Here is a 25,170-nt window from a genome sequence, read left to right on the forward strand (position 1 = left end):
TCTTTAGTACTATCCAGCATTAGATCAGATGAGTCAACTCATACATGTTTACTTTTGATATATTTCACAACTTTCAAATGACAGTGTGAAACCAGACCTAACTGTCTAGTCTGTTATTTAACAAAGTAAGTGGATAATCCAGACTGTTTACTTGTTCATCTGATCTCACCTTGTTTTTAGAGTTGGGCGTGTGTTCGCTGTGGTCTGCAGTGGTGTATGGGAGACTGCTGGATGAAGAGGACGCCCTATCTTTCTCTTTCTCCTTGTCTCCAAACCAGGAGAACGGCATACAGGTGGGGATAGAGGTCATGGACTCTGAGGGGGAGACTCGAACCCCCGGCTCATCCAACAACTCCGCTGAACCTCTAGAAAACCACACGAGAGTAAACGCTAGCTCTAGATTATTTGCACTGGCTCGAGTTTAGTTTGTGTTTGAACCAACCTGCTGTCCAGCGATGCCCTCAGAGATTCCTTATTTTGTTTCTTTCCTTTTCCACCAGACTTCCTTAAGCCACTGCAACACATAGTAAAACATAACAACAGTCAACATAACACAAGGAACAAAACTACATCAAAACTACAAACAGGGTGATTTATGGAAAACATATGATACTGTAGATGAGGACGTACCCAAAATCTGGGAATCTTCGTTTGGTTTTTCCTGCCACATCATTAGACTCCTCTACAATAAATAATGCCATTGAATCAGAATACCATCTATAATTTATCTATCATTGCTGTCTTCTATCATTTAGCTTTTCAAAAAATTTATCTTAACCGTGACCCTAAATGTTACCTTTGATCTCCTTGCCCTTGCCTTTGGACTCTCTCTTCTTTACATTGCGAAGGAAGCTGGAGGGGGAGGAGTCTTTGGGTGATGAGAGGGAGGGGCTCTGTGAATCCTTTTGCACTGATTGGCTACTGCTGGCCACAGAAGAGACCACATCTTCCTTTGGGGAATTGGCAGAAGAGGATATGGTCACTGGCAAAGACAAACTCTCCTGGAATGATCTCCTACGAGCTGGAGGAGTTTCAGGACTCGTAGATTCACACCCAGCACCATCCTGAAAGAGAAAGGAGTGTGTAACCAAGGTCAAAGATAATAAAAATGACAAAACTGGGCACTGCAATGTAACGCTCAAGATGGCCGCTCTGGTGACAAACATCCCGCCTTCCAGGAAAAGAACCAATCATCAACCAATAAAGACTGGCGATTCTCTGGGGGAGGGGCTACGTACAGAATCACGTGAGGAGCTTAGCAACCTTACGCATATGCAAAAGCAGAAGTATCTTCGATAATGATGGGTTTTAACACAATTTGAGCTTAACTCTTTCCCCACCAGCAGTTTTTTCTTAAGTTGCCAGCCAGCGCCAGCACTTTTTATGATTTTCACAAAAGTATATAAATATATAAACAAACAATATATCAAAATGAAAGAACAGAACCTCTGCTTTCAAACAAACAAAAAACTTTTCATCCTGCCTTCATTTCTTCCCTTTTTATCACCTCTCAAATATGGTTAAGTTTCTTCAAAAATACAAAATTTTGAGCAAAAGGCTGAAAAATAATCGCATTTTTGTGAAGGACTTTTGTTAGAGATCAGATTCAGAACAAAGATCAAAACATACACTGAGTTTTAACTGTTTTGGATCAGTGGATGTTTCAGTGTTTTATAAGATGGGTGTCACATAGTGGATAATAGTGGAAATAAGGATTGTCGTAAAAACTCGTCATTGGCAGGGTAGTGTTTTCTCTTAATTGATGAGATAACTTGTCAACGGCAGGGAAAGAGTTAAAAAACAAAAGTTATGGTACAGTTGATGTCAGGTTTAATAGTTGGTTGGGACGCCGTCATTCCCCATTCAAGTAGATAGGACTTTTGTCTTGCATGACTGAAATAACCGTCCAAAACGCTGTAAACATGGTCTGCCGAGTGGCACGATTGCCCTAAAATGACTTAGATTGAGGTGCAGTGCCCTAAGTCCCTCATGAATATCATGTTCAGCTCACCTGTGCAGGTTCTGTTGGAGAACTGAGCGTTTCTTTCAGTTTACTGCGGGTTGGCGGCTGTCGTTTGGTTCTCTGGGCCAGCTGAGCTTTGGCACGATGGGCGCTGGTATCCAAGAGCTCCGTCTCAGGAACCACGTCACTCCAATCCACTCCTGAGACATTAAACCAAAATTGACATTATACATTTAATAATGGTGCTTTCACAGCAGACGCGGAAGAGGCGGCAAGCGCGAGTTATTTACATGTTAAGTCAATGCAAAGATGCGAATAGGCATCTGCGGCGCGGTAAGAGCGAATGGCGCAGAACGCGTGGCGCGGATGGCAGAAAAACAAAACAACAACGGAGGACAATCATCACCACTACACAAGACCTTACCTCATATGTATGTCAATCTCTTTATTGTTTATTGACTGAAAAAATGGAGGACATATACATCTGGGATGGCATGAGGGTGTGTGAGTTTTCATATTTCTGTGAGATGTTAATTTACTATAAATCTTTGCTTCGAGGTCAGCACGCCCTCACAATCAATTACTTCTTGGCACCAAACTGCTATTAAAAAGCCATTAAAGATGAAGGTTTAACTCACCGAGCAGAAGTGAATCTGCAGACTTGCTGCCTGACAGTAAAGACTCATTACGACCACTGTTAGATTCAAGCTTTGCCAACTATAGACAGAAAGACAGAGACAATGACAAAACGTTACATGAAAGATTAATCTGCGGTTCATGTCCGCAGTCAAATGAGATGTTTTACCCTCCGCTGTAGATCCTCAATCTGAGCTTTATATTGGACCTCTTTCTCCTCTAAAGCTCTCCTTAGCTCCTCCTCCCTCTGCTCAAACTCCGCCTCCCTTGAACACATGCATTAATAATATTCAGCCAATCTTAAAGTTTCATTTTTAAAAACTTTAAAGGAAAACAATACCTTTTTCAATATTTTAATATGTTCTCATCTCAACTTAGACAAATTAATACATACCTTTTTTCAACGTATGGACTTTTTTAATGGAATTTTTGTAAGGCATGTCGTGAATGTGTTGGCATTTAGCTTAGCCCCATTCATTCCTTGGGATCCAAACAGATGAATTTGGAAGCCATCAAACACTTTAATTTTTTTCCCATTTAAAGACTGTTCCATGAGTAGTTACACAAGTAAATATGGTGGCACGTGCCAATTTTTTGTTGTCATTGGTGCTGCAAACAGTCAAACAGTAAGAACATAGTAAAATATTGAAAACCTGTGTTTTCCTTTAAAAAGCAAATTCACAGACAAATAAAAAAATCTGTTACTATTTTAATGTAATTTTAAATCCTTTTGAGTTTTCTTTTGTCTGTTGGATGTAAAATCAAATGTTTTGAAGACGACACACTATAGTTTCTCATTGTATAATACACATTTTGCTTATCATCTTTTCTTTTTCAAAAAGACATATTAGTGTTTTAAAGTCTGTGTAAAGTCTGTTATTAAATGTGTTCTTAGTTTGTGATACCACAGAAAAATGTGATATTACCCACCCAGTCAATTTCTTATAATAAAAAGGCCAAATAAGTTACCAAAATCTTAAAGGAATAGTCTACTCATTTTCAATACCAAAATATGTCACTACCCCAACCAAGAATTGTTGACACATCCCTCCATCATCTGTGCGCGCGCACGCAAGCGCCGGAGCGCGCCGCGACGCTTTGAAAGCATTTAGCTTAGCCCCATTCACCCAATGGCACCAATCAGAGACAAAGCCAGAAGTGACCAAACACACCAACGTTTTTCCTATTTAAGACGAGTAGTTATACGAGCAAGTTTGGTGGTACAAAATAAAACGTAGCGCTTTTCTAAGTGGATTTAAAAGAGGAACTATATTTTATGGCGTAATAGCACTTTTAGGAGTACTTCGACTCGGCGCAGTAACACCCTCCCTCTCCATTATGAGAGTGAGAAGAGGAGCGGACTTTTCAGGCGAGTCGAAGTACTCCCAAAAGTGCTATTACGCCATAAAATATAGTTACTCTTTTAAATCTGCTTAGAAAAGCACTACGTTTTATTTTGTACCACCAAACTTGCTCGTATAACTACTCGTCTTTAATAGGAAAAACGTTGATGTGTTTGGTCACTTCTAACTTTATCTCTGATTGGTACCATTGAATGAATGGGGCTAAGCTAAATGCTATCGTAGCGTCGCAGCGCGCTCCAGCGCTTACGTGCACGCACACAGATGATAGAGGGATGTATCAACAATTCTTAGTTAAGGTAATAACATATTTTAATATTGAACATGAGTAGACTATTCCTTTAAAGCAACACTAAAGTTTTTGCTCTTTGCTCCCCCTACAGGTTAGTAGCGTAATTGTCCATTACGCCGTCATAAATACTGCAGCATAGCTGGCTCTGATTGGATTGTAGGTCTGCCGTAAAGCAAGTTTTTGTAGTTTTCACTCAAACTACAGGACCGCGACCCGACGGTTGGAAACTTCTGTAGTGTGGTTTTGGCCGATAGAGGGCTGCAAAGCGAATGTGAAAGTGCCGTTCACCCTGTTTCGATTGGATGAACGACTGAAACTTTTTTGAAAATGTTATTTTAAGGTAAAAAAAACTCTTTGGTGTTGCTTTAAAAAACAGGCAGAATTGTTGACTCTCAAATGCTGGGGGCGTGTCCACTGTCAGGCCTGACACCATGCTCATTGGCTCCAGTGCATCATTGAGCCACCGCTTTGGCCCCGCCCAAATAATCCTGTGTTTACAAACAATTCTCGAAAAAGACTTTACACAGACTTTAATGGATATGAATGTAAAATGATGACAGAATTTTTATTCTTGACTGAACTATTGCTTTAGGTGTCTTTATAAACTCTGCAAAGACACCGTAGGTTAATTCTGATGCCATCAACTCACTTCTGCTGAAAGTCTTTGATGAGTTTCTTTGCTTTGGTGTATTTTTTATCCAGTGCTTCATATTGGCTCTGCTGGTCATTGAGTTGCTCATTGATGGTTTTACAGAGACCCTGAGCGTCCAGCCAGTTCTTCTCCATCTGAGCGATTCTCTCCGAGTTCTCCTGAACGCTCCGCTGTGACTGGGCTTCTCTCGCCTCCAACGCTGCTCGCTCCTCCTCCGACACTTTTAACTACCATAACAAGGCAAAAGTGTTTAAGAGTTAAAATACATGATGAATCGCTGTGTATTTAATTGAATGGATATTGGAATAAAAGCCCTACCCTCTCTTTAAGTTCTTCTACTTCAGCTTCTGCAATGCTGTGTTTTATCTGGAGCTGAAACAGAAGACTCGAAATGAACAAAATCATTCGTGTCAATCTATCTGTTAGAAACCAACGACAACAAACCGGTTACCTCTTTGAATCTAAAATTCAGCTGAGCGGCGTCCATGTTTGACGGCAGGAACATTTCCTCGCTCTCGGGCAGATCGTACACTTCCGCGCTCCTCCCGCTAAAGCTCGAACCCAAGATCCCCTCCTCTCCTCCTTCCTCCTCCTCATCTTCTTCGTAGTGCTCGTCCTTTGATGACATCACAGACACGAGGTAACACGCAGAACAGAAACCGAGAGTTCAAGTTGGGAAATAAGTTAGACGAGTATGAAATATCATGGGCTGAATGACTTTGCTCCTGCCTGTGAAATATTAACTTCATAGCAGAAGTTTTTGCCACCCAAACATGTCTACCACAAAACACAGTTGTCTAAACGGGTGTAAACAGCATACTGTGAATAGACTCTGTGTTTGTCTCGAGTGAAATTTTACATTATTTTGCATACTTTTTATCTCTCATCCAAAGCAGTTCTGTAAAACATACAGCATGTCTGAGAAGTCGATCATTGTGTGTAACTCTGGTCGAAAACCTTTTAATACACCAAGACCGTTTTAAGATCAGTAACCAGCAATAAACCAGTATTTTCATAAGGTGGCAAGATCTTGAGCAAACTACCACATTACCTTACATTGTGTGGCTTGTTATTACTTTTCTAAAATGACACAACAAACCCCATAGATGGAGGAGGGGTCATATTGTAGAGACCAGAACATCACTGAGACCGTGAGCCACCACCTAGCAACCACTCAGAATACCTTAGCAACAGCATAGTAATGCTCTGGAAACCACCCAAATTACTCAATTTGCTAACACAAATGCTAGTTTGTATCTACTTTTATCGTTCTGAACCTGTATTACGCACTCCGATAGCTTTTCTATGTGGACTTAAAAACATTTGCTATAAAAGTAAATGTAAAAAACATGCTAAGGGCAAAGCGTGCAACACAATATCTTATTTCATACATGCACTTAATAAAAATAAAACTGTAAAGGTAAATAAACAAAGTTGCAGTAATATAGTACAATGCAATTCAGCTTTAAATGTATGTAATGCGGTATAAAGTATACAGGTGTGTGTGTGTGTGTGTGTGTGTGTGTGTGTGTGACTGACCTCTTCAGTGGACTGCTCATCCACCTGCTGCATCTGATGTCGTTCCTGCTCCAGCGTCTCACTGATCAGCCGTGCCACCTCACTCTGAACACCTGGCTTCTCTCGGCCAATCAGAAACCTGCACAGGTGTGATTGACAGGGCATGAGTGCATGACGTACGTCGATACCTTAAAAAGCACATTCAAACAGAGCAACCAACGCTAGCCTATGAGAGTGCGTGTTGTGTTTATTTGCATAAGCTTTAGCTCAGAGCAAACAGACACGTGTGTAGTAAACAGTATGAACTCGAACACAATCCTACAGTATAGAATCAGTGTAGTCACACCTGCCTGTTTTTATTAGAGAAATGATGCTGGGCGTGTCCACTATGATAACAACTACACTCAGTTAAAATCTAAGAGGTTCATAGTTTAGAGTTGCTAATCAATGTGCAGCAATAACACATTTGGTTATAATCAGATTTTGGCCATTTCTAGAAACGTTTAGAGTATGGTTTCTATGCTGTGACACCTGACTAAAAGGTTATTAAAGTGTTAGTTCACCAAATAAAAAAAATGCTGTTTATTTAATCCCCCCTAGGCCATCCAAGATATACAGAAGGTGACACTTTGTTTTCAGTGGAAGAATGTTTTTGGATGAAATGCATTTCACTGATCTACTGAAAACATCACCTAGGGCTGTCGCGTCAAGAAATTTCCCTTGTGGTGATTTTGCGTCGCTCACTAGTGCGGTATGCGGTTTTACTGCATTTATTTATCAAAATTATTCAAATAAAATTATTATTTAAATCCAGAACGTGTTTCTAAATATATATATTTAAAAAAAAACATAAGTCAATACAGAACACAGCAGTGTGTTAAAGAAATTAAAATGAGTATTTGTGCACCTGTAAATGTACAAAACGAATGCAACACAGAAGGCAATGCATAGTATAGGGCATTTTAAATAATGTATTATTAGATAAATTAACGTATAAAGTATGAAAGGGGCCATGGCATGAAAATCTGACTTTTTCCATGTTTAAGTGCTATAATTGGGTCCCCAGTGCTTCTATCAACCTAGAAAATGTAAAAAAGATCAACCCAGTAACTTATTTTTGGTAAACCATTCTCTACAAGCACATGAAAAAATAGGTCGTTAAAATGTGTCTCTCCTTATGATGTCATAAGGAGCTCTTATTATAATAATACCACCTCTTAATCTGCACTATCCAATCACAGCACTGCCATTTAGTGCAAAGAAAAGCACAATTGAGTTTTAATTTTAACAAACCACCATCATTGTGATCAGTGTTTGAATTTCATCAGCTCATTTGCATTTTAAAGGACACACCCAAAACTAGCACATTTTTGCACACACCTACAAAGTGGCAATTTTAACATGCTATAATAAATTATTTTTATGGTATATTGAGCTAAAACTTCACATATGTGCTCTGGGGACACCAAAGATTTATTTGACATCTTAAAAAAGTCTTGTGCCATGGCCCCTTGAAAACAAATGAATTATTAGGCTAAATTAAGTTGTTCTACATTAAATATGTAGAAATATATGCGAGTAAGAATATCGGTAGATGACCATCATGTTTATAACAAGTGTGCCGCACGAGTCCTGAAAAGTAAAGTCAAAATGTCTCGATCGTCCCCCAGTGACTGGTCCCAGTATAGGTCATAAAGCCCGCCTCCCCATGTTATTCAATGGGACTTGAGACCAACTAAAAAATGTAATTACACTTCAATTATCTTTTTTCAGAAGCTGGTTTCTGTCATTTACTGTAGTTTTTATCACGCTTATGTACATTAAAGTGTTTGTTTTTAAAATAAGTTTGGTTTTAGTTAGTTATTTAATGATATAAAAACAGTGGTGTCACGTCATGATTGACAGCTGTGATATCATGTGATATGCGCATTTTGCGAGAACGAGGGCGGGGTTTTGATTTCACGGCTTTACTTCCTGCTCACTACTGCCCAGGACTAATCCCGAAATCGCTACTGCGCAGACTCAAGACCCAAGATGTCAGCGCCATATCGGGACACAGGCGGCTTCACTTTTCACCAATGGAAGAGAGCGAATGGGCTTCGTCCATCTTTTTTACAGTCTATGGTTTATAATGTTTCACGCAGATGTTGATGAAAAACTAGCATATCTAAATAGCCAGGTGAAAGTCAAGTGTTCAGTCAGTTAACAATAAAGCCACCAGCGTTACATTGGCTGCAACTCGTTCATCTGTGGTGCCGAGGCTGTAGATACACAAATATAAAACCTTTAAAGGTTTTTATTTAAAGTGGTTTTAATGGCAATCAGTTGTATTATGGCGCTTTGTATTTGTGTTGATCATTTAGATCACATGTGTCAAATACAAGGCCCGCGGGTCAAATCAGGCACGCAATGATATACTGTAAGTTTTTCATAGATCTTTTTTTTATCAAAAATGTGGCCAGTCAGACAGTAAAAGGCAGGGCGTTCATGTCAGGTGGGAGTTTGAATTAGCAAACTTAATTTGACCCTGAAGAAAAACAAAATATTTAAAATGTTACATTCTGTCATTATGACTCATTCGATCTTAAAACATTTGAACTTGACAGGCTGACATTTATATAGAAAATAAGTATTTTTCTAGTCAGCAGATGACCGGTATGTTTATCATTAACTGTCACAATGAGATGCAAGGGGGTATATCTACCCCAGACAGCTTATGATGGGAAATAAAACTGATCTAGTAGCATCAGGTGTAAAAACATCAGTCACATTTTTACCAAAAGAGAAAAGACTGATAAATCAAGATATTTAAATAACAAAGTCATCACTTCAGCTTAAAAGCCATTTTTGGTAGAAAATGATCATTATTATGAACATTTTACAAAAAAAGAACTTACAATTTAACTCTTTACAATTTATTTTGGCTTTATTATACACGTTTGATGTGTAAAACAAAAAGGGCATAGCTTTATGGGAAAATCACAGTGCTTGTCATCCATGCAGTTGGCTTGTCAGTAGCGTGGTAATATGCATTGCAGTTACCGCGATAGCCCTAGTATCATCACTTTCATCACCTACATCTTGGATGGCATAAGTAAGGAATAATTGACAACGAGACATTGAATTATTTGAGGTGGTAATGTGGCACGACGCAAAGTGGATGTGCATTATTTTCAAAGGACCGGAGTCAGTTATTTCTCTTATACCACGGTTACCACAAACATTGCTCTGGTGGGTATTTTAAGACATTTGACAGGTCAGGTGTGCTGTTTACAGAAAAATAACAAACACCCATTGAACATTTCTCAACCAATCAGAATAAAGCATTCAACAGGCCTATGGTACAAGGTTGAGTAAATTAACAGCAATGTTTGTTATTTGCCAAACACATACCGTATTCTTTGTAGTTCATATGGTCAATATGTAACAACAGAAAGTTTGATAAAAGCACATTTACCAGTAAAGATGTTTGCATAAAAAAGGCTGAGATGATGTACAATACGATGTATATTTGACCTTTTGTTAGCTTGCAGTCTACTTTGAATGTATAATGCATTGAGTTTAAAAGACCATGAAACCACAAAATAAGACAACACTTTCTACAGCTCGTCTTTGTCTGCTGCATAAATAAACAAACCGACAGTGTGATTGTTTGATTCATGAATGAATGACTCCTATGAATCTGTTCTTTTACTGGATGAGTCAAACAAATCATTTAGTGAAGTCATCTTAAAGCCTGGAGTATAGTTTGTTTATTACGTGTACGCGAATGGCGAATGCTTGAAAGCAAAGCCTTGCACTCAGCAGATTGCACTCCGGAAACCAAAGCATTTTTTTCTGAGGCTTGTTTGCAATGGGACCATAGCATATTTAAAAATGCCAGCAGTTGGCAACAAATCTTCAACTTTAAGTAAAAGGAAAAATGTATGGACAGAAACGTGTAGAAGGACACAAGAATGAGCTCAGAAAGTTGCGGATCAGATTGAACCTCAGGTCGTCCACATAAACACTCAGTTTTCTGGTAATATAGCAGTAATGGTACACAGAAGAAGACAGACCTTACAGATCCCTTTGTGTTCTTGAGGATGGTCGCAGCAAAGAGTTGTGTCACACCAACCAGACTGATGCCATCCACCTCTACAATCTGATCATTCACCTGAATCCTGAAACACAACATCATCACGTATCACTTTACAATCACAGAGAATGAAACAAACCTAAACATTTCAATTGTCAAAAGGACTGTCAATAAAAAAAAATCTATATATAATGTAGATTAATTTTTACGTATTTTACGAGTTGGCAAATTCAAAGTAAATTGTAAAAAAAACATACAATTATCATAAAAAACACTAACCCCACCCCTGACCCCAGGGGTTAAAGTAAATTGTACAAAAATGTAAAAATGTGGACGTACAAATGAATATGGCAATTCGTATGTATTTTACGAGGTGGCGAATTTATGAGATAGCGTTGTGATCTCAGCTACCAATAAGCACATTGCTTTTATCTAACATAAAATACTTTTAGTACAATTTCCCCAAATTAAGTATATAAAAAGGTGCACAGATTTTGTCTAGACTTTATCTAACTATCCAATGTTAATGACATGTTGACCGACACCTCTTAACCCTGATACACAGCTGGACACTTTTTCCGAACAGTAGATTATTTTAAACAAACAAATTGTGCTATTAAAGATCTGGCAGCGGATTCAGCGGAAAGAGGAAGAGTGTGTTTTCATTGCTTTGACAGAGAGTCATAAATGCTGTGTGTTTGGACAAAGCAGATTTTGCCCAATGGAGAGATCAAACACATGTGTCCTGTCTTCAGCTGCCCTCAGGAAACTCCACATGAGGACGCGCCCAATACTGATGCAGTTATAAAATGGATTTTGAATCAGACCCACAAATTAGTGTTTCAGTCGACTCGGATGCTTAAAACACAATAGTGGGACTTGTGACTAGGGTTGCAAGATATTTCTATGATAACTCTAGCTGCATTGGGCAAATTTACATTGTGAATTGAAAATACGGCCAATGCAAACACGCCAATATCGCAAAACTTCCATATATATATATCGCAAAAAGTTTTTACGCTCGCATGATTTTTCAGGCAATTCAAAAGAGGTGTATTTTTCGCAAAACTGCAATGGAAACATTTCACGATCACCTGATGCAAGTAAGTCACATAATCATTATTTGAAGATGATGCGGTATGTACTAAAACTACTAAGAAACACCTCAATACCGGGTGTGACTCATACATCTTGAAAAGTAAAGCCGCTGGCTCTTTGATCGCCCCCTGGTGGCTGGCTGCAGTACAAGTCATAAACCCCGCCCTCTCCATTTAAATGAACGGGACTCGGCTCTAAATTAAAAATTATTTAAACTTTCAATAAAATTTTATGAAATATGATTTTGGTCCTTTAAGGCAGTTGTTATCAAGCTGATATATGTTTAATTGCTTATTTTTGTGATCTGTTTCATCTAGTAATTTGATGCTATAGATTAGAAATTGTCCGTGTCGTTATGATTGGCATGGGTGAATTGGGTGCGTGAGTTTGGCAGAAATTTGATACCGCGGATCCACATTTGGCTCCACAGATGATGCCTTCTGCGCATGCCCTGGCTTCAAACTGACGTTTTTACGTAACATGGCAGCGCCCATGGTCGGACATTTTTGGCTTCAATTCATTACAAAAGAAAAAAGCAGCATCAGGTTGTCGATCTTTTTTTTTACAGTCTATGCTCAATACATGGCAACCAGTAATGTTTGGATAACACTCCTACATCTCATCTTATTTAAGATAATGTACTATTACCTCCAAAAAACACCTATAGTATATGTTGCCATTCCTAAGTATAAGGTGCTTTCATTGGCTTAATGTTTGGATAATACGCCTACATCTCATTTGGTTAAAAAATGCCTAGTGCAGTGGACGTGATATTAGTAAACCTACCAACATCAGTCGACTAACTAAGTTTATAGGGATAGTTCGGCCAAGGATGATATTGAACCAATGATTTGCTCGCCCCGGGGCTGTCCGAGCTGCATGTGTCCATCGTTTTTCGGACGAACACGTTTTCGGATATTTTGGAAAATGTTTTGGATCTTTCTGTTGATTAAATGAAATGTTACGGGGTCCACCAATAGTCCACGACCTTCAAGTCCAAAAGAAGTGCGTCCATCCTTCACAAATTAAATCCAAACGGCTCCAGGATGATAAACAAAGGTCTTCCGAGGGTAATCCGTGCGGTGTTGTTGTAGAAATATCCATATTTAAAATTTTATTAACGTAATTAACTACCTTCCGGGGGCGCCGCCATCTTAGACTCAGGAGTATTAGCGTAGTGTACGCACTTTTCTTAGTGACGTATGACAAATTCGGAGGGCGGGGGGACAGAGCAGCAGCAGAGAAACCTCTTTACGATGCGTAAGCGCTCATCCTGAATGCGTATGATACTAAGATGGAAGGTAGTTAATTACGTTAATAAAATTTTAAATATGGATATTTCTACAACAACACCGCATGGATTACCCTCAGAAGACCTTTGTTTATCATCCTGGAGCCGTTTGGATTTGGTTTTTGGGGGATGGACGTACTTTTTTTTGACTTTGAGGTCGTGGACTGTGGCTGGACCCCGTAACATTACATTTAATCAACAGAAAGATCTAAAATATTTTCTAAAATATCCGAAAATGTGTTTGTCTGAGAAACGATGGACATATGCAACTCGGACAGCTTGGGGGTGAGTAAATCATGGGTTTAATATCGTTTTTGGCCGAACTATCCCTTTAAGTCGCATATCATCGGTTAGTGGAAGTTTTTTGACATTTAGAAAATATTGTGCAAATTTTGCACAAATCTGTAATGGAAACGCAGCTACTGATATATAGGCAATCTGGCTATTTAAAGCAGACAATATCAGATATGATCCTAAAGGCTTATTCTGGGATTATTTTGACACGGGTACTGTACCAAGGTGTCAATCTTGGCATTAAAATATCACAGGAATGAGGGTAGATAGTTTTGAATGGTGAGTACAGAGAGTGAGTCTCTATTAGTTATATTTCATCACCAGAATATGACAGAAACATAACAGTGTGCTCTTTTGTTATGAACCAGAGTAAAGGTCTTCTCGGGTTCAAAGAAAGTTACCTGACCTGATATGACCCGAATCACCTTATACCCGAATCCAACGTGTATAAATATATATTATTTTAAAGAAAGACCCGACCCGAGACAAACCCCAGAAAATTAGAACCAAGTCTGACCTGAACCATTGGCAATTCTTTTAACCCGACTGGACACGAATGTAAGCGGCAGCAACATGTGTGCAGTCTGCATTCCTGCACGCACGAGTCAAACTAAAAGAAACCCCGGTGGCCTCAAAATCAATTTGGCCCGCCGCTCCACTTGTTATCTGATGACGACACCAAGGTTACCACTAAATTAGATTTAAACTTGATTGACAGGTCTGTCTTAATGAAAATTAACCTACAGCCAGCTACATGATGTCACAAGCGCTATACTGGCAAACAGAGGAGAGTTTGGAAAAGAACTCAACGCACACACACGCAAGATAGTTCAGGTCATCTCTGGTCTGTTCGGCAAAAACACTTTCATTTTAAATTACCCGTGCCCGGATGCATTTGGGTCGGACCTCGGGTTTTCGGATCTAAGTGGACCCGTGAAGACCTCTAGTCCAGAGTAATCTTGAGTGGTTTTGATCTCACCTTCCGTCTCTCTCCGCAGCTCCGTCTTCAGTGATGGTCTTAACAAAGATGCCAAGTTTTTCCAGACCCTGGTCCGCCCCAACACCCATCCCTATAATACTGATCCCCAGCCCTTTATCACCTACACAAAAAACAGACAGAGAGTGGTTTGTTAAAACATAATGTATAACACGCAGACAGATTCTAACATGGTGTCCTAACCAGGTTTATGACAAATCTAAGCATACAGAAAAGTTTCTTCTGTTGTTTGGCATTTTGTAATATTTTGTATTTGAATAATATCCTGGCCAATCTTTTCAATATAACGAATGTGAATGAGGAGGACTAAGGTTGTCAAGCTATCAAAAACAAATAACGGCCATACAATAATAATGAATAAACTAAATCAAATAAACTGTGATCTATACATTTTGTGCATTATACCTTAAGCTTTCTAAAGCCAGACAATAACTTTTAAAACAGAATTTAAAGAAATTGTTTATCCAGAAACAAACATGCTGTCGAATAGCGTGGTGTGTTTTGTTTTCATCACCATATTCACCTTACTGATTACATTTACACATTTGGCAGATGCTTTTATCCAAAGCAACTTACGGTACAGTACACACAAGGTTGACACTTTTAATCAGTATGTGTGCTCCCTAGGTTTGAACTCATGACCTTTTGTGCTGCTAATGCAAAACTATACCTGACCACTATAATGAAGGACACAAGCACCATAGAGAGGGTGGGAAATGGTCATACATAACTATGTATGTTTTTGAAACTAGCAGCCTTGACTTGAATGATAACAGCACTTGAGAGGGATCAAATAAATGCTAGACGTGATGTTCACGCTCTTGGAGTTCACCTTTCTCTATCTCCACAGGAAACACGTCCATCTTCTCCACGCGTTTCTCCAGCTCGTACTCCGCAGATGCGGCCACGGGATCCACGTCATCGTTCCTCCGGTCGTAATCCTCATTGGAGAACGTGCTGTACACCTGAGAGACAAGAAACATGACCCATGACCTCTCTTTTCTACTAAACATCTGATTAATCTTAACTATAGTTAATAACACACAATAATCCTTTATATTAGCTTCATAATCTTCAGCACAATTTCACATTTCTGTTATTGCAAAAACATTGGCCATACTAGCAAAACCAAAACATCAAAGCTGTAATCTGTTTCTCCACAGCAGAGTCAGAAGAGACGGAAGAGCTAATGAAAGAGGTCCTTGTCTATGACAGAAAAAAACTCAACCTCAACAAAACATTTACTGTTCACATTGACAAAATGACAGAATGAAACAAACCTCAGTGATGCAGGGTCTTAGCAGATTTTGTTTTTAACATTTTTAGGATAATCTGTGATCATTCTGGGTAAATCCGTTTAGTCAGAGCTGATCTGAATTTATATAGCTTCTGCAAGGCATGTAAAGTATACAAGCCTTAGCCTATAGACACAAATGATATCCTATTTTACAACACATTTCTGTATATGTTGCGGAGAGTGCTGTGCCATTAAAGAGACCGGTTCCCCCAAAAATGAAACCTCGAGTTGTCACTCAAGTTGTTCCGAACCTGTAAACATTTTTTTGTTCTGCTGAACACAAATAAAGATATTTTGATAAATGTTTGTAACCAAACAGATCTGGGGCACCACTGACTTCCATAGTATACCTTGTTCTAATATGAAAGTCAATAGTGCCCCAGATCTGCTTACAAACATTTATCAAAATATCATAAGGGTAAAGAAATGATGACAGAATTTTCATTTTTGAGTGAACTGTTCCTTTAACTCTTTCCCCGCCAGCATTTTTTTTTTTTAAAGTTGGCAGCCAGCATTTTTATGATTTTCACAAAATGTTTAATGCCTTCCAGAAAATGTTGTTCTTTAAATATATAAACATACAATATATCAAATAAAATAACAGACCCTCTTGCTTTTAAACAACAAAAAAACATGTTTCAAATTATCTTCATTTGTTCTCTTTTTATTACCTCTCAAATATGGGTAGGTTTTTAAAAAAACTGAGATAATTGCATTTTTTGTAAAGGAATTTGATAGAGATCAGATTCAGAACGATGATCAAAGCGTACACAGAGTTCTTACTGTTTGGCCTAACAGAATACTTCTGTGTTTTATCCACATTTTTCTCGACGCGGACGTAAGTTATGTGACGTATTTCCTTTCCGGGGCGAGACTTCCAGTTCAATAGCCAGCCGGTAGAAAACAGTGTAGTGGGAGCACACATAAAACATGAAGATGAAATTAAGAAGTGACTTGACAAGATATATTCAATCATTTCGTGTTGTTGATCGGAGGTGACGGGTCTTCAATGTGCAAATATAAAAACACAGAGACATACCAGTATCTTTACAATGGGAGTCGTGTGTTTGTACATGGAATTTACCAAGACTTTGTGTTTTTAACTTTTCAGGGGCTGGTTAAAAATGTCACACCTGTCCCTCTGGTGTGAGCTTTTTTTAAACAGCAATTTTTAATGGACTTGTTTATGGCGACACGTCAAGCTTCACGAGCTTCTACAGTCAGCAGTATCATTCAACACGTTGTAAGTTATTTGAACAAACCATTATAAACATATTAAACTGTTACATGTATTGAAAATATTATTACATCGCTTCTTACGTAGGTGGAGACTTGAGCTTATGAAATTATTTGCTTACTTTTTAAAGTATTTGCTTTTTCATTTAAAACATAACATAACATGCAAACACGTTACAAACTATTATAAACATTAACTAAGCAGATTATGTTGTATATATTCTGTACTGAAATCACATTTTTGTAATAATATATAGTAGCAGAATAAATAAATCAGCTAAATCAGCATATTTTTATCAGCATAATATTAGTAGTTTTAAACAATTATTGTATTTATTGTTTACTGGCAGTTTCTATGAAAGGTTTTACTGGATGGATTTGTAAATACAGATTATGAGTGCATGTGCGCCACATACACATTCAGTTCTTGTGCATGGATGGTTGTTTTGTAGAGATTTACTGCATTTGTATCAGCTATTATGGCAAACCCTAAATGCACAAATGATGTCGGTCTTCCTGGATTTCATGATAAACATTAAACAGCCAGACAAAACGGCACACTTGTGTCCTTCACAATAGACTATCATTATCTTTAGTGGCTCACCGGAAGTCATAAGCAGAAAAGCTCAAAGATGGCGGCGCCCACATTTACGTCAAGAAACAGGTGGATTATAGCGAAATTACAGAATGCTGGAAAAACTCGTCATTGGCAGGGAAGTGCTTTCTTTTAACTGACAGTGAGTTAACTCGTCAGTGGCAGTGAAAGAGATAATTGACTCTTGCCAGTCGATTATGTAAGGAATAATTGACGACGGGCCATTGAATTATAAGAAAATAATGCACACCAAGGTGGTAATGCGGCACGACGCGAAGCGCAGGTGTGCATTATTTTCAAATAATTTCTATTTTTAAGACATTTGACAAGTTAAATGTGTGGTTTACAGAAAAATAATCAACACCCATAGAACATTTCTCAGCCAATCAGAATGCAGCATTCAACAGACCCGTGGTATAATTAAGCAGTGTCGCTCGAGTAGGAGTGCGGTATGGCTCTATATCATCACGGCTGTGATTAGGCCAGAGGCACGAGGCCGCAGGCCGAGTGCCGGAGGCAGTCACGGCCGTGATGATATAGAGCTATATCACACGACTCCGAGAGTGATATTGCTTTTAAACAACAGTTCGACGGCACATGTTTGAAAAACGAAAACTAGAATACAACAACGGAGTTATTTTAAAAGCCTCTTTGTTTGAGAACTACTTCTTCCGCCACGGATTTGAGGGCGGCCAGAATGACAGGTAAAACTTTCGGCTGCTTTGAAGCTCATAACAACTCAATGGACGGAAAAGCCGTTACTTTATATTACCGTTTCTTGGTCACAAAGTGTAGTTTTAAGATTAGTTCAGTCGAGAATGTATATGTATTATATTTAAATCTGCAGTCGATTAGTAAAGATAGCGCCTGTTTGAACGTTTGCTTAGTGAGATTCGGTACGAATGAGAACCAAAGCATGAGCGGACTTCAGTGTTCACTCGCCCCGCTGACCACCGCCCTCTCTGGGCTACATCTCTGACAGAAATACCCTGGCTCTCATGTTGGCCTTGTTTGTTTATGATCGTCAAAATGAGATCAAATCAGCAGTATTTGGTGTCATGATCAAACTATTACTTGTTTTTTAATTCATATTTAGTGTCTTTTGTGTTGTTATTGTTTTGGCGCGAGGTAAAAGTTAATAAAACTACTTGTATAACGTTACTATTGCTTTCTCATTTATTCTTAACGTGATACGAGCACTCGATTATTATTATTAAACTTTGTTCTTGTCAGTACTATATAAAACGGTTTTTTTATAAGTGTCAGAGAGATGTTTTTGCATGCTGCTTGTACAAAATGCCCACCATCCCAATAACGCACAGAACATTTAACACTGCTTATAAATAACGTTATACCAGTGGCGATATCTCATAACATGTTTTAATAGTCACGTCACGATAAAGTAAATGATCAATGTCCACATTTAAAAGCTGCGGGGCTTACCTGCAGTTCCATGGTGTTTTCGCGTTCTGATGAGATATAGCTCCAGAAAAAAAACGAGTGTTTATATTCCTCTGTCCAAGTGTTAATCGTCCACACGACGTGACAAGACATTTCTCCCATTAACTTTAACGTAACATCCAATAATCACTTCCGATTGGGGATTCACAGACTGATTTATGAGCTAGTAAACTAATGAGATACACGGAGAGTGATTCAAAACAGCGCGTCTGTGTTTTTCCATTCAGAGATGAGCCTGCTTAGGACCTCCATTCACTAGGTGGCGGAATGATACGAAAGGTGAAGCGGTTACAGTGCCGATATTAGCACAATATCGCATAGCTCTTAGCCAATCAGATTCGAGAACCAGAAAGAACTGTTGTATAATATGGTATAATACAACTCTGATAACCATGTGCCTTAAATTGGACACAAGAATGAAAGAATATGATTGATAGATCATACATGTTACTACTGGTCAGTTTAAAGACAAAAAGTCTTCTGTCACAGTCAAAGGTGAAAGTTCATAAGACAAACACACAAAATTGTGGAAAGCCTTTCTTTGTGTGTAATGGGATACAGTGAGAGAGAAACAATAAAACACTGGTTTGAGTAAAATGATCTTACCAGGTTCTTACCAGAGAGTAAATATTTGAAAGAAACCTGATATACCGTGCACCTAATTTAATGAGTTAAACTAGCTCAAATTAAGTATTATTTTGTTGAGAGACACAGAGGTCTGGACTTCAAATTTTGGCAGAGATTTGTGCTCACATACGTTTTTTCAAGTGTTCCTCAGATCTGAGACCGGGAGAAGTGCTTGTGTATCTCTGCAATGTAAACTCATTGTGAGTCAAGAGAGAGAAATTATTTAACTGGACAAACATTTCCACAGTGTCAACTATCTAACACATGTCAGATCTTGAGCTATATATTAATAAAAAACACTTACAAAAAAATACAGCCATTCAACTCATGTAAGTATCATACTTTCATCAAACATTTAGACATTAAGAATAAGATTTGTTCATTTAATCCCTGAGAACTTCAGACTGTTACTGTAAGGACATGGAGAGAGACAGAGGTCAGATAGCATCATCACTAACCGCTTGTTTATTACTGTTGAGGTTTAGAGGGTTTACTTAAACTACAGATCTGCAGATTTAGGGGAAAGAACATTTAAGTCATCCAAAGTAATTTGGGTTTATACGATTGAGAGTTGTGGTTTCAATTAAAAATGCTGACTCCAAAATCTGAAGAGTAACTGAATTTCAAACATCTACATCATGCTTATAAAACTGAAACCTCAGCACAGATACACAAGTTAAAAATCACATCTGACTGGATAAAAATCTAATGTGGGTCCAAATGCCAATGAATGCTTATAATGTTTAAGATTTCTTAAAGGTGTAATCTGTAGTTTTAGGTTTACACCACAGCGCTAGATATGGCAGTGGTCCTGGATTTATACTGACTTCTAGTGGTGAAGATGCACCAACATACAAAAGCAAGAGTTTCAATGCATTTTCAGAAACACACCATTCACATAGTAAGCCACGTTAATAAAAATCAATGCTGTGATCATAACATTTCTGCTTCAATAAAGTAAACAGCTCCATGTGAAATCTTTTTTATAAGTAGGCCATTGATTAGAACCCTTTAGTTCCAACCCTAATCAAACACACCTGAATTTCATTTCCAAGTAATCCCGAAGATATTAATTTGGTTTTTTCAGGTGCGATTAATTAGGGTTGTAACTAAACTCTGCAGGACCCAGGGTTCCCCACACCTGGATTAAAGCTTTGATAGTAATCAACAAAAAATATTTGAATCTTTGGAGGTTGAACATATTATTTTCTCTAATAAATTTCTGTGTGTCTGTTCGCATTTTTATTATGTCGAGAAGCGTTCGTCCTATCAACTTCACGTGTGGTGGGTGTGTTGCTGCGGAGGCAAGGGAGTTCAGTGGAGTTCAGTGTTGCATTATGATGCAATATAGACATGCAACACGTAAACTTTTAAAACTACAGAACCGGAAAGGGCGCCTCACGTGGGATGCTTATACTGTATGCCCCGAGAATGGACCCAAACATTTAGGGATGGGCGATATATTTGGGTGGGATTGCTATGCGCATCTCACCAGTAAATTTGATTCCTTGATTAGCAATCAATCACCATCACCATTGAAGACCTAGAAGTAAATGCCCACTGCTATGATTGGATAACAGTAAACAAGCTTTTAACTTTTCCATCATGGGGAATCGGTTTAAAAACGCCAAATCTAGAAAAATCGCAGCCGAACACGTATGTTCGAGCCACAAAAGGTTCTAGGTGCTAGAGATGATACACAAAAATGACAATACGTATGGAAAAGTACCAAAACATCTTTAAAACCGATGTGACTAAATTTTACAGTAAACACAGTAAGCATGAATCTAAATCGTGGCTGATAAGTCAGTGTGAGTGAGACACTGAAGAAGGGATATAAATTTAAGTAGTCAAAAAAAATCTCCAGCTTCCTAACCTTAGACATATTCCCGTCCGCCACCCCCCCCCCCCCCCCCACACACACACACACCTCTCTTAACCACAAGACTAACTTTACTCCCAATAGGGCTGCACGATTCGGAGAAAAAATCTAATTGCGATTTTTCTGATCAAAATTGCGATTCGCGATTTAAAGTGCGATTCATTAGTATATAATAAAAGAGGTACATCCAGGTTTGTTGTGGTGGTTTTAATAGCACCAAAGAAAGATGCTGTGCTACTGTTTATTTAAAACCTCTTAAACATTGTACCAAGTTGTCTGCAGGACTTTGCTATTCTGCACACAAACTTTTTTTTTAATCTAAGAACATTAAAAAAAAACAATTTAAATTTTTTTTTTTGAAAGTTTTATTTAAAATAACATATAGGCCAATGTATTTTGGCTGTCACTACAACAATGCATCTGACAAGCAAATGTTTAGTTTTTCTTTTAATCATAAGACTATACTCATCTTGTTTTACTTTTCAGGCATCTGTAATAAATGTAAATATATTAGTTATTAGAATCTATGATTTAACATAAGCAAAAAATACAAATAAAAGACTGCACAGTCCTCACTGTAGGATTTTAAATGTGGAGCTGCAGAAGCTTGTTCAGTTAAGAGTAAGGAGTGATTTTAATTTTTGGTGTGTAATAAACATTTCTGACACAGAAAGCACCAGGTTACTGTCACTTTAAGACACAAGACAGCAAACTGCTCTGCTTCAATATAGCCTACTGATAAACATCCAGCTGTTTATGTTCACTTAGACAAGAAAGAAAACTTAAGTTTAGTGATCACGCGTGTGCTGACTGCTCTCTGTGTGCGCGCTTCATGAACCCTCATGCCTGTAAATATTCAAAGCGGTGCAGCAGATGTGCGCGTGCAAGAAAGTATAATGTACCTGTTTCGTCTGCTGTGTTCCGGGCTTTAATGAAACCTGCTTATAGTCTGATGAGGCGCTTGTCATTGTTTGCGGTGCATGACGAGAAACGGACGTATATACACCTTTCTTTAAGTCCAACATTACACAAAAGGGAAATGTTTTCGCGCATTTCTGTCCTTTCATTTGCCGGTTAATGAGTTATAATGAGTTTTTGAAATGACTGAATCCAAAATCTGCCAACTTCATGACATTCCGCGTTGTGCAGTTAATTCCATTTGTATGCATTTCGCGATTCTGTCCGTGTTTTCCGCATCGCGGAAATCATATGGCCGTACACTTTGTTGAGGAGTTGAACTGCTGCTCGCGCTCATGTTTTCCAAATGGTGTGATGACGTGTAGTCAGCACCTCAGTGTTCATGCACTCTATTGGTCTAAACTGCATCAAACGTAAAATGCGCATGAAGTGAACTGTCAAAAACTGCGTACTGGATGATTGTTATATTTAATAGTTTTGAATCGAAATAATCGCATTTCTTGCGATTCGAAAATCGCATCCATTCACATCGCGATTTCGGTTTAAAAACGATTAATCGTGCAGCCCTAACTCCCAATGTTTCCAGGATTCATTTTTGCAGGGGAATCCCCTCACAACCACATCTCCACCTCTTAAATAGATATAACAAAACAATGTTTGGTAATTTAGTAAATAAATCAGTAACTTTAAAGGTGCCAAAGAATGCAGTGAAAAAATATGTTATTAAAAAATATCTACATAGAAGGTTTGTGGCTTTATTAAGTGCAAAAATGCTCCAGAGATGGTTTTACATGTCCATTTACAACCCTAGGATTTGCCTTTTATTATCTTATTTGAAAGGGTCATGAATAATAATGTTGAGCTCTGCTCTGATTGGTTGTTTCTCAGAGCAGCTCCTTCAGTAGCTCTGTGTGTGTGTAAACAGATCTTATGTTTGAGTTTGTATTAGACGAAGATACAGATTTTGAGGAATAATCAATTGTTTGGAGATTGTTAATGAACGTTTCTGAGTGGTAAGTTTGTGTTTTTTTTTCTTAGTATGGACTTGCAAAAATGTAACTGTAACATCAATAGTAGAACTTCAACCTAAATGTTAGCATATAGCATTAACTACCATATAGCATTAACTAGAATATAGCGCTAACGCAGCAGTCACAACTTTGTTTTAGCATTGTAACAACATTGTACTTAATTTAATGTGTAATTTAATGTTGGGGCGTACATCTCAACTGTAACGTCACAGTTAATGTTATGTTGAGATTGGTCTGTTTTCCAGCCTTTGCAAGAACAAGGTTTACATAAGGAGAAAACAAAAGTGTTTGAGGCTTGTAATATGTCATCAACATGTAAAGAGCTCATATTATTGATCTATGTCCATGTATACAGTTTTACCCTCTATGGCATCTTTAACTATCCACGGAGTCGTCGTATGCCCAACCATTCAGTAAATATATTGATTTTGATTTATATCTCACAAACCACATGTCATATTGTGTTTGTAGTTCATGTGCTCATACACATACTGTAACAAGGAAACCACTGGATGTTAATTCAGTAACCTCTTTGACAGACGTAGTGAATCTTTTGTTAGAAAGACTGGAACCAAGTCCATAAATTTATCTGATACAGTAAAGAAGCGCCCCAAGAGTCATTCGTTTGCTGGTGGCGTTTAAGAGAGACATATTTTGCAGTTGCTGGTACATTTAATTTATTACATTACATTTTTTTTAACTGTGGGCGAGTCAAACATGCACACATCCCGAGTGAATCATGACTTTCTGCAATAACATTTGTAGATTCAGCTATTGCAAACAGCAGGGCAGGAAACACACATTCCTTTACAGTATTTCATCTAAACAACAGTCTGATAGGTGAAGAGCACAGTATACAGAAAACATCAGCATGAATCGCGCTAGGCTTAAGTCACCTGTTACACAGCACAAATCAGGTTTCAAATAAGCACTTCTGTCTTGTTTAGGGATGTTTAGATCAGTGGTTCTCAAATTTTTTCAGCGTGCAGCCCCCCTTGTGTACAGTGCGTTTCTTTGCGGCCCCCCAAAGAAAATTTATGACAAATTTGTGCTAAAATGTAACATTTTTATTAAACAAAACATATAAAATGATTCAAAGTAGTGCTGTTGGTTAGTAGCCTAATATTTTTTGGTTTAATTACACAGAAGTCATGAAATTAATGTATTTTATAAAATCTCATAAAACTGGGGCCCCCTGGCACCATCTCGTGGCCCCCAGTGTGCGAACCACTGGTTTAGATGTTTTTAGGGGAAAACAAAGATAGCATCCCGAAATGCTGCTTTCTGAATGGACCTTGTGGAATAATCTCATGAAATGTTCTTTGGTATGGTTTCAATCTTATACCTCAGATGAAAGTTTATGTATGGACTTCTTAACCACAACTTCTCGTCTAGCCCTGGGATGCGTGTGCGCAACCTTACGTATTACGTAATCACGTGGAAACGACATATGCGAAACGCACAAGAAATCGCCTTAATAAACATGCCCTACCCCATTAAAATCTGGACTTTTTTGGTTGCCCCACACATATGCAACACAGGCAATGATGTCAGTTAGTAGACATTAGGGAGGGAACGACTACTGGTTTCACGATTAACCATGATAAAATGTCCTGACAGTTAGTATTATCGTTTAAAATGTAATTATCATTACAACCGTGTTTGATTACCGTGATTTTGAAAACTTGCGGCAAATCCTGTCCAGCCAGAATCATTTTGACGCAGGCGCACACATGCAACATAGTTTTATCCACAAGAAGGCTTAAGGGATAATGTACTGTATTCATTCACGGTAAACTTATTAGACAGATTTATTTATTTATTTTTTACCACAGAAATAATTTCAGGGACATGAAATATTAAATTGTGATTTTCAAAAATAAAACTCTTAACTCTTTCACCTCCATTGACGAGATTTTTCGTCAATTAAGAGAAAACACTTC

General features: G+C 38.2%; 1 protein-coding gene across 3 annotated transcripts in view; it reads right to left on the reverse strand.

Annotated features, from left to right (window-relative positions):
- Window positions 1-25,170, reverse strand: part of ppp1r9ala (protein phosphatase 1 regulatory subunit 9A-like A) — a 63,302-nt gene that overhangs the window by 14,580 nt on the left and 23,552 nt on the right. For all 3 annotated transcript variants that reach the window (XM_055215517.2, XM_055215516.2, XM_055215515.2), the window contains exons 3-16: window positions 15,013-15,145; window positions 14,163-14,283; window positions 10,481-10,585; window positions 6,444-6,561; window positions 5,356-5,520; window positions 5,223-5,276; window positions 4,902-5,131; window positions 2,769-2,865; window positions 2,602-2,680; window positions 2,012-2,163; window positions 797-1,064; window positions 631-682; window positions 443-514; window positions 170-365 (exon numbers count right to left, since the gene is read on the reverse strand). In XM_055215517.2, the coding sequence (XP_055071492.2) occupies window positions 170-365; window positions 443-514; window positions 631-682; window positions 797-1,064; window positions 2,012-2,163; window positions 2,602-2,680; window positions 2,769-2,865; window positions 4,902-5,131; window positions 5,223-5,276; window positions 5,356-5,520; window positions 6,444-6,561; window positions 10,481-10,585; window positions 14,163-14,283; window positions 15,013-15,145 (1,842 nt within the window). The remainder of the gene's footprint in view (window positions 1-169; window positions 366-442; window positions 515-630; window positions 683-796; window positions 1,065-2,011; window positions 2,164-2,601; window positions 2,681-2,768; window positions 2,866-4,901; window positions 5,132-5,222; window positions 5,277-5,355; window positions 5,521-6,443; window positions 6,562-10,480; window positions 10,586-14,162; window positions 14,284-15,012; window positions 15,146-25,170) is intronic.

Source organism: Misgurnus anguillicaudatus, chromosome 17 (assembly GCF_027580225.2).
Source record: "Misgurnus anguillicaudatus chromosome 17, ASM2758022v2, whole genome shotgun sequence".
NCBI lineage: Eukaryota > Metazoa > Chordata > Actinopteri > Cypriniformes > Cobitidae > Misgurnus > Misgurnus anguillicaudatus.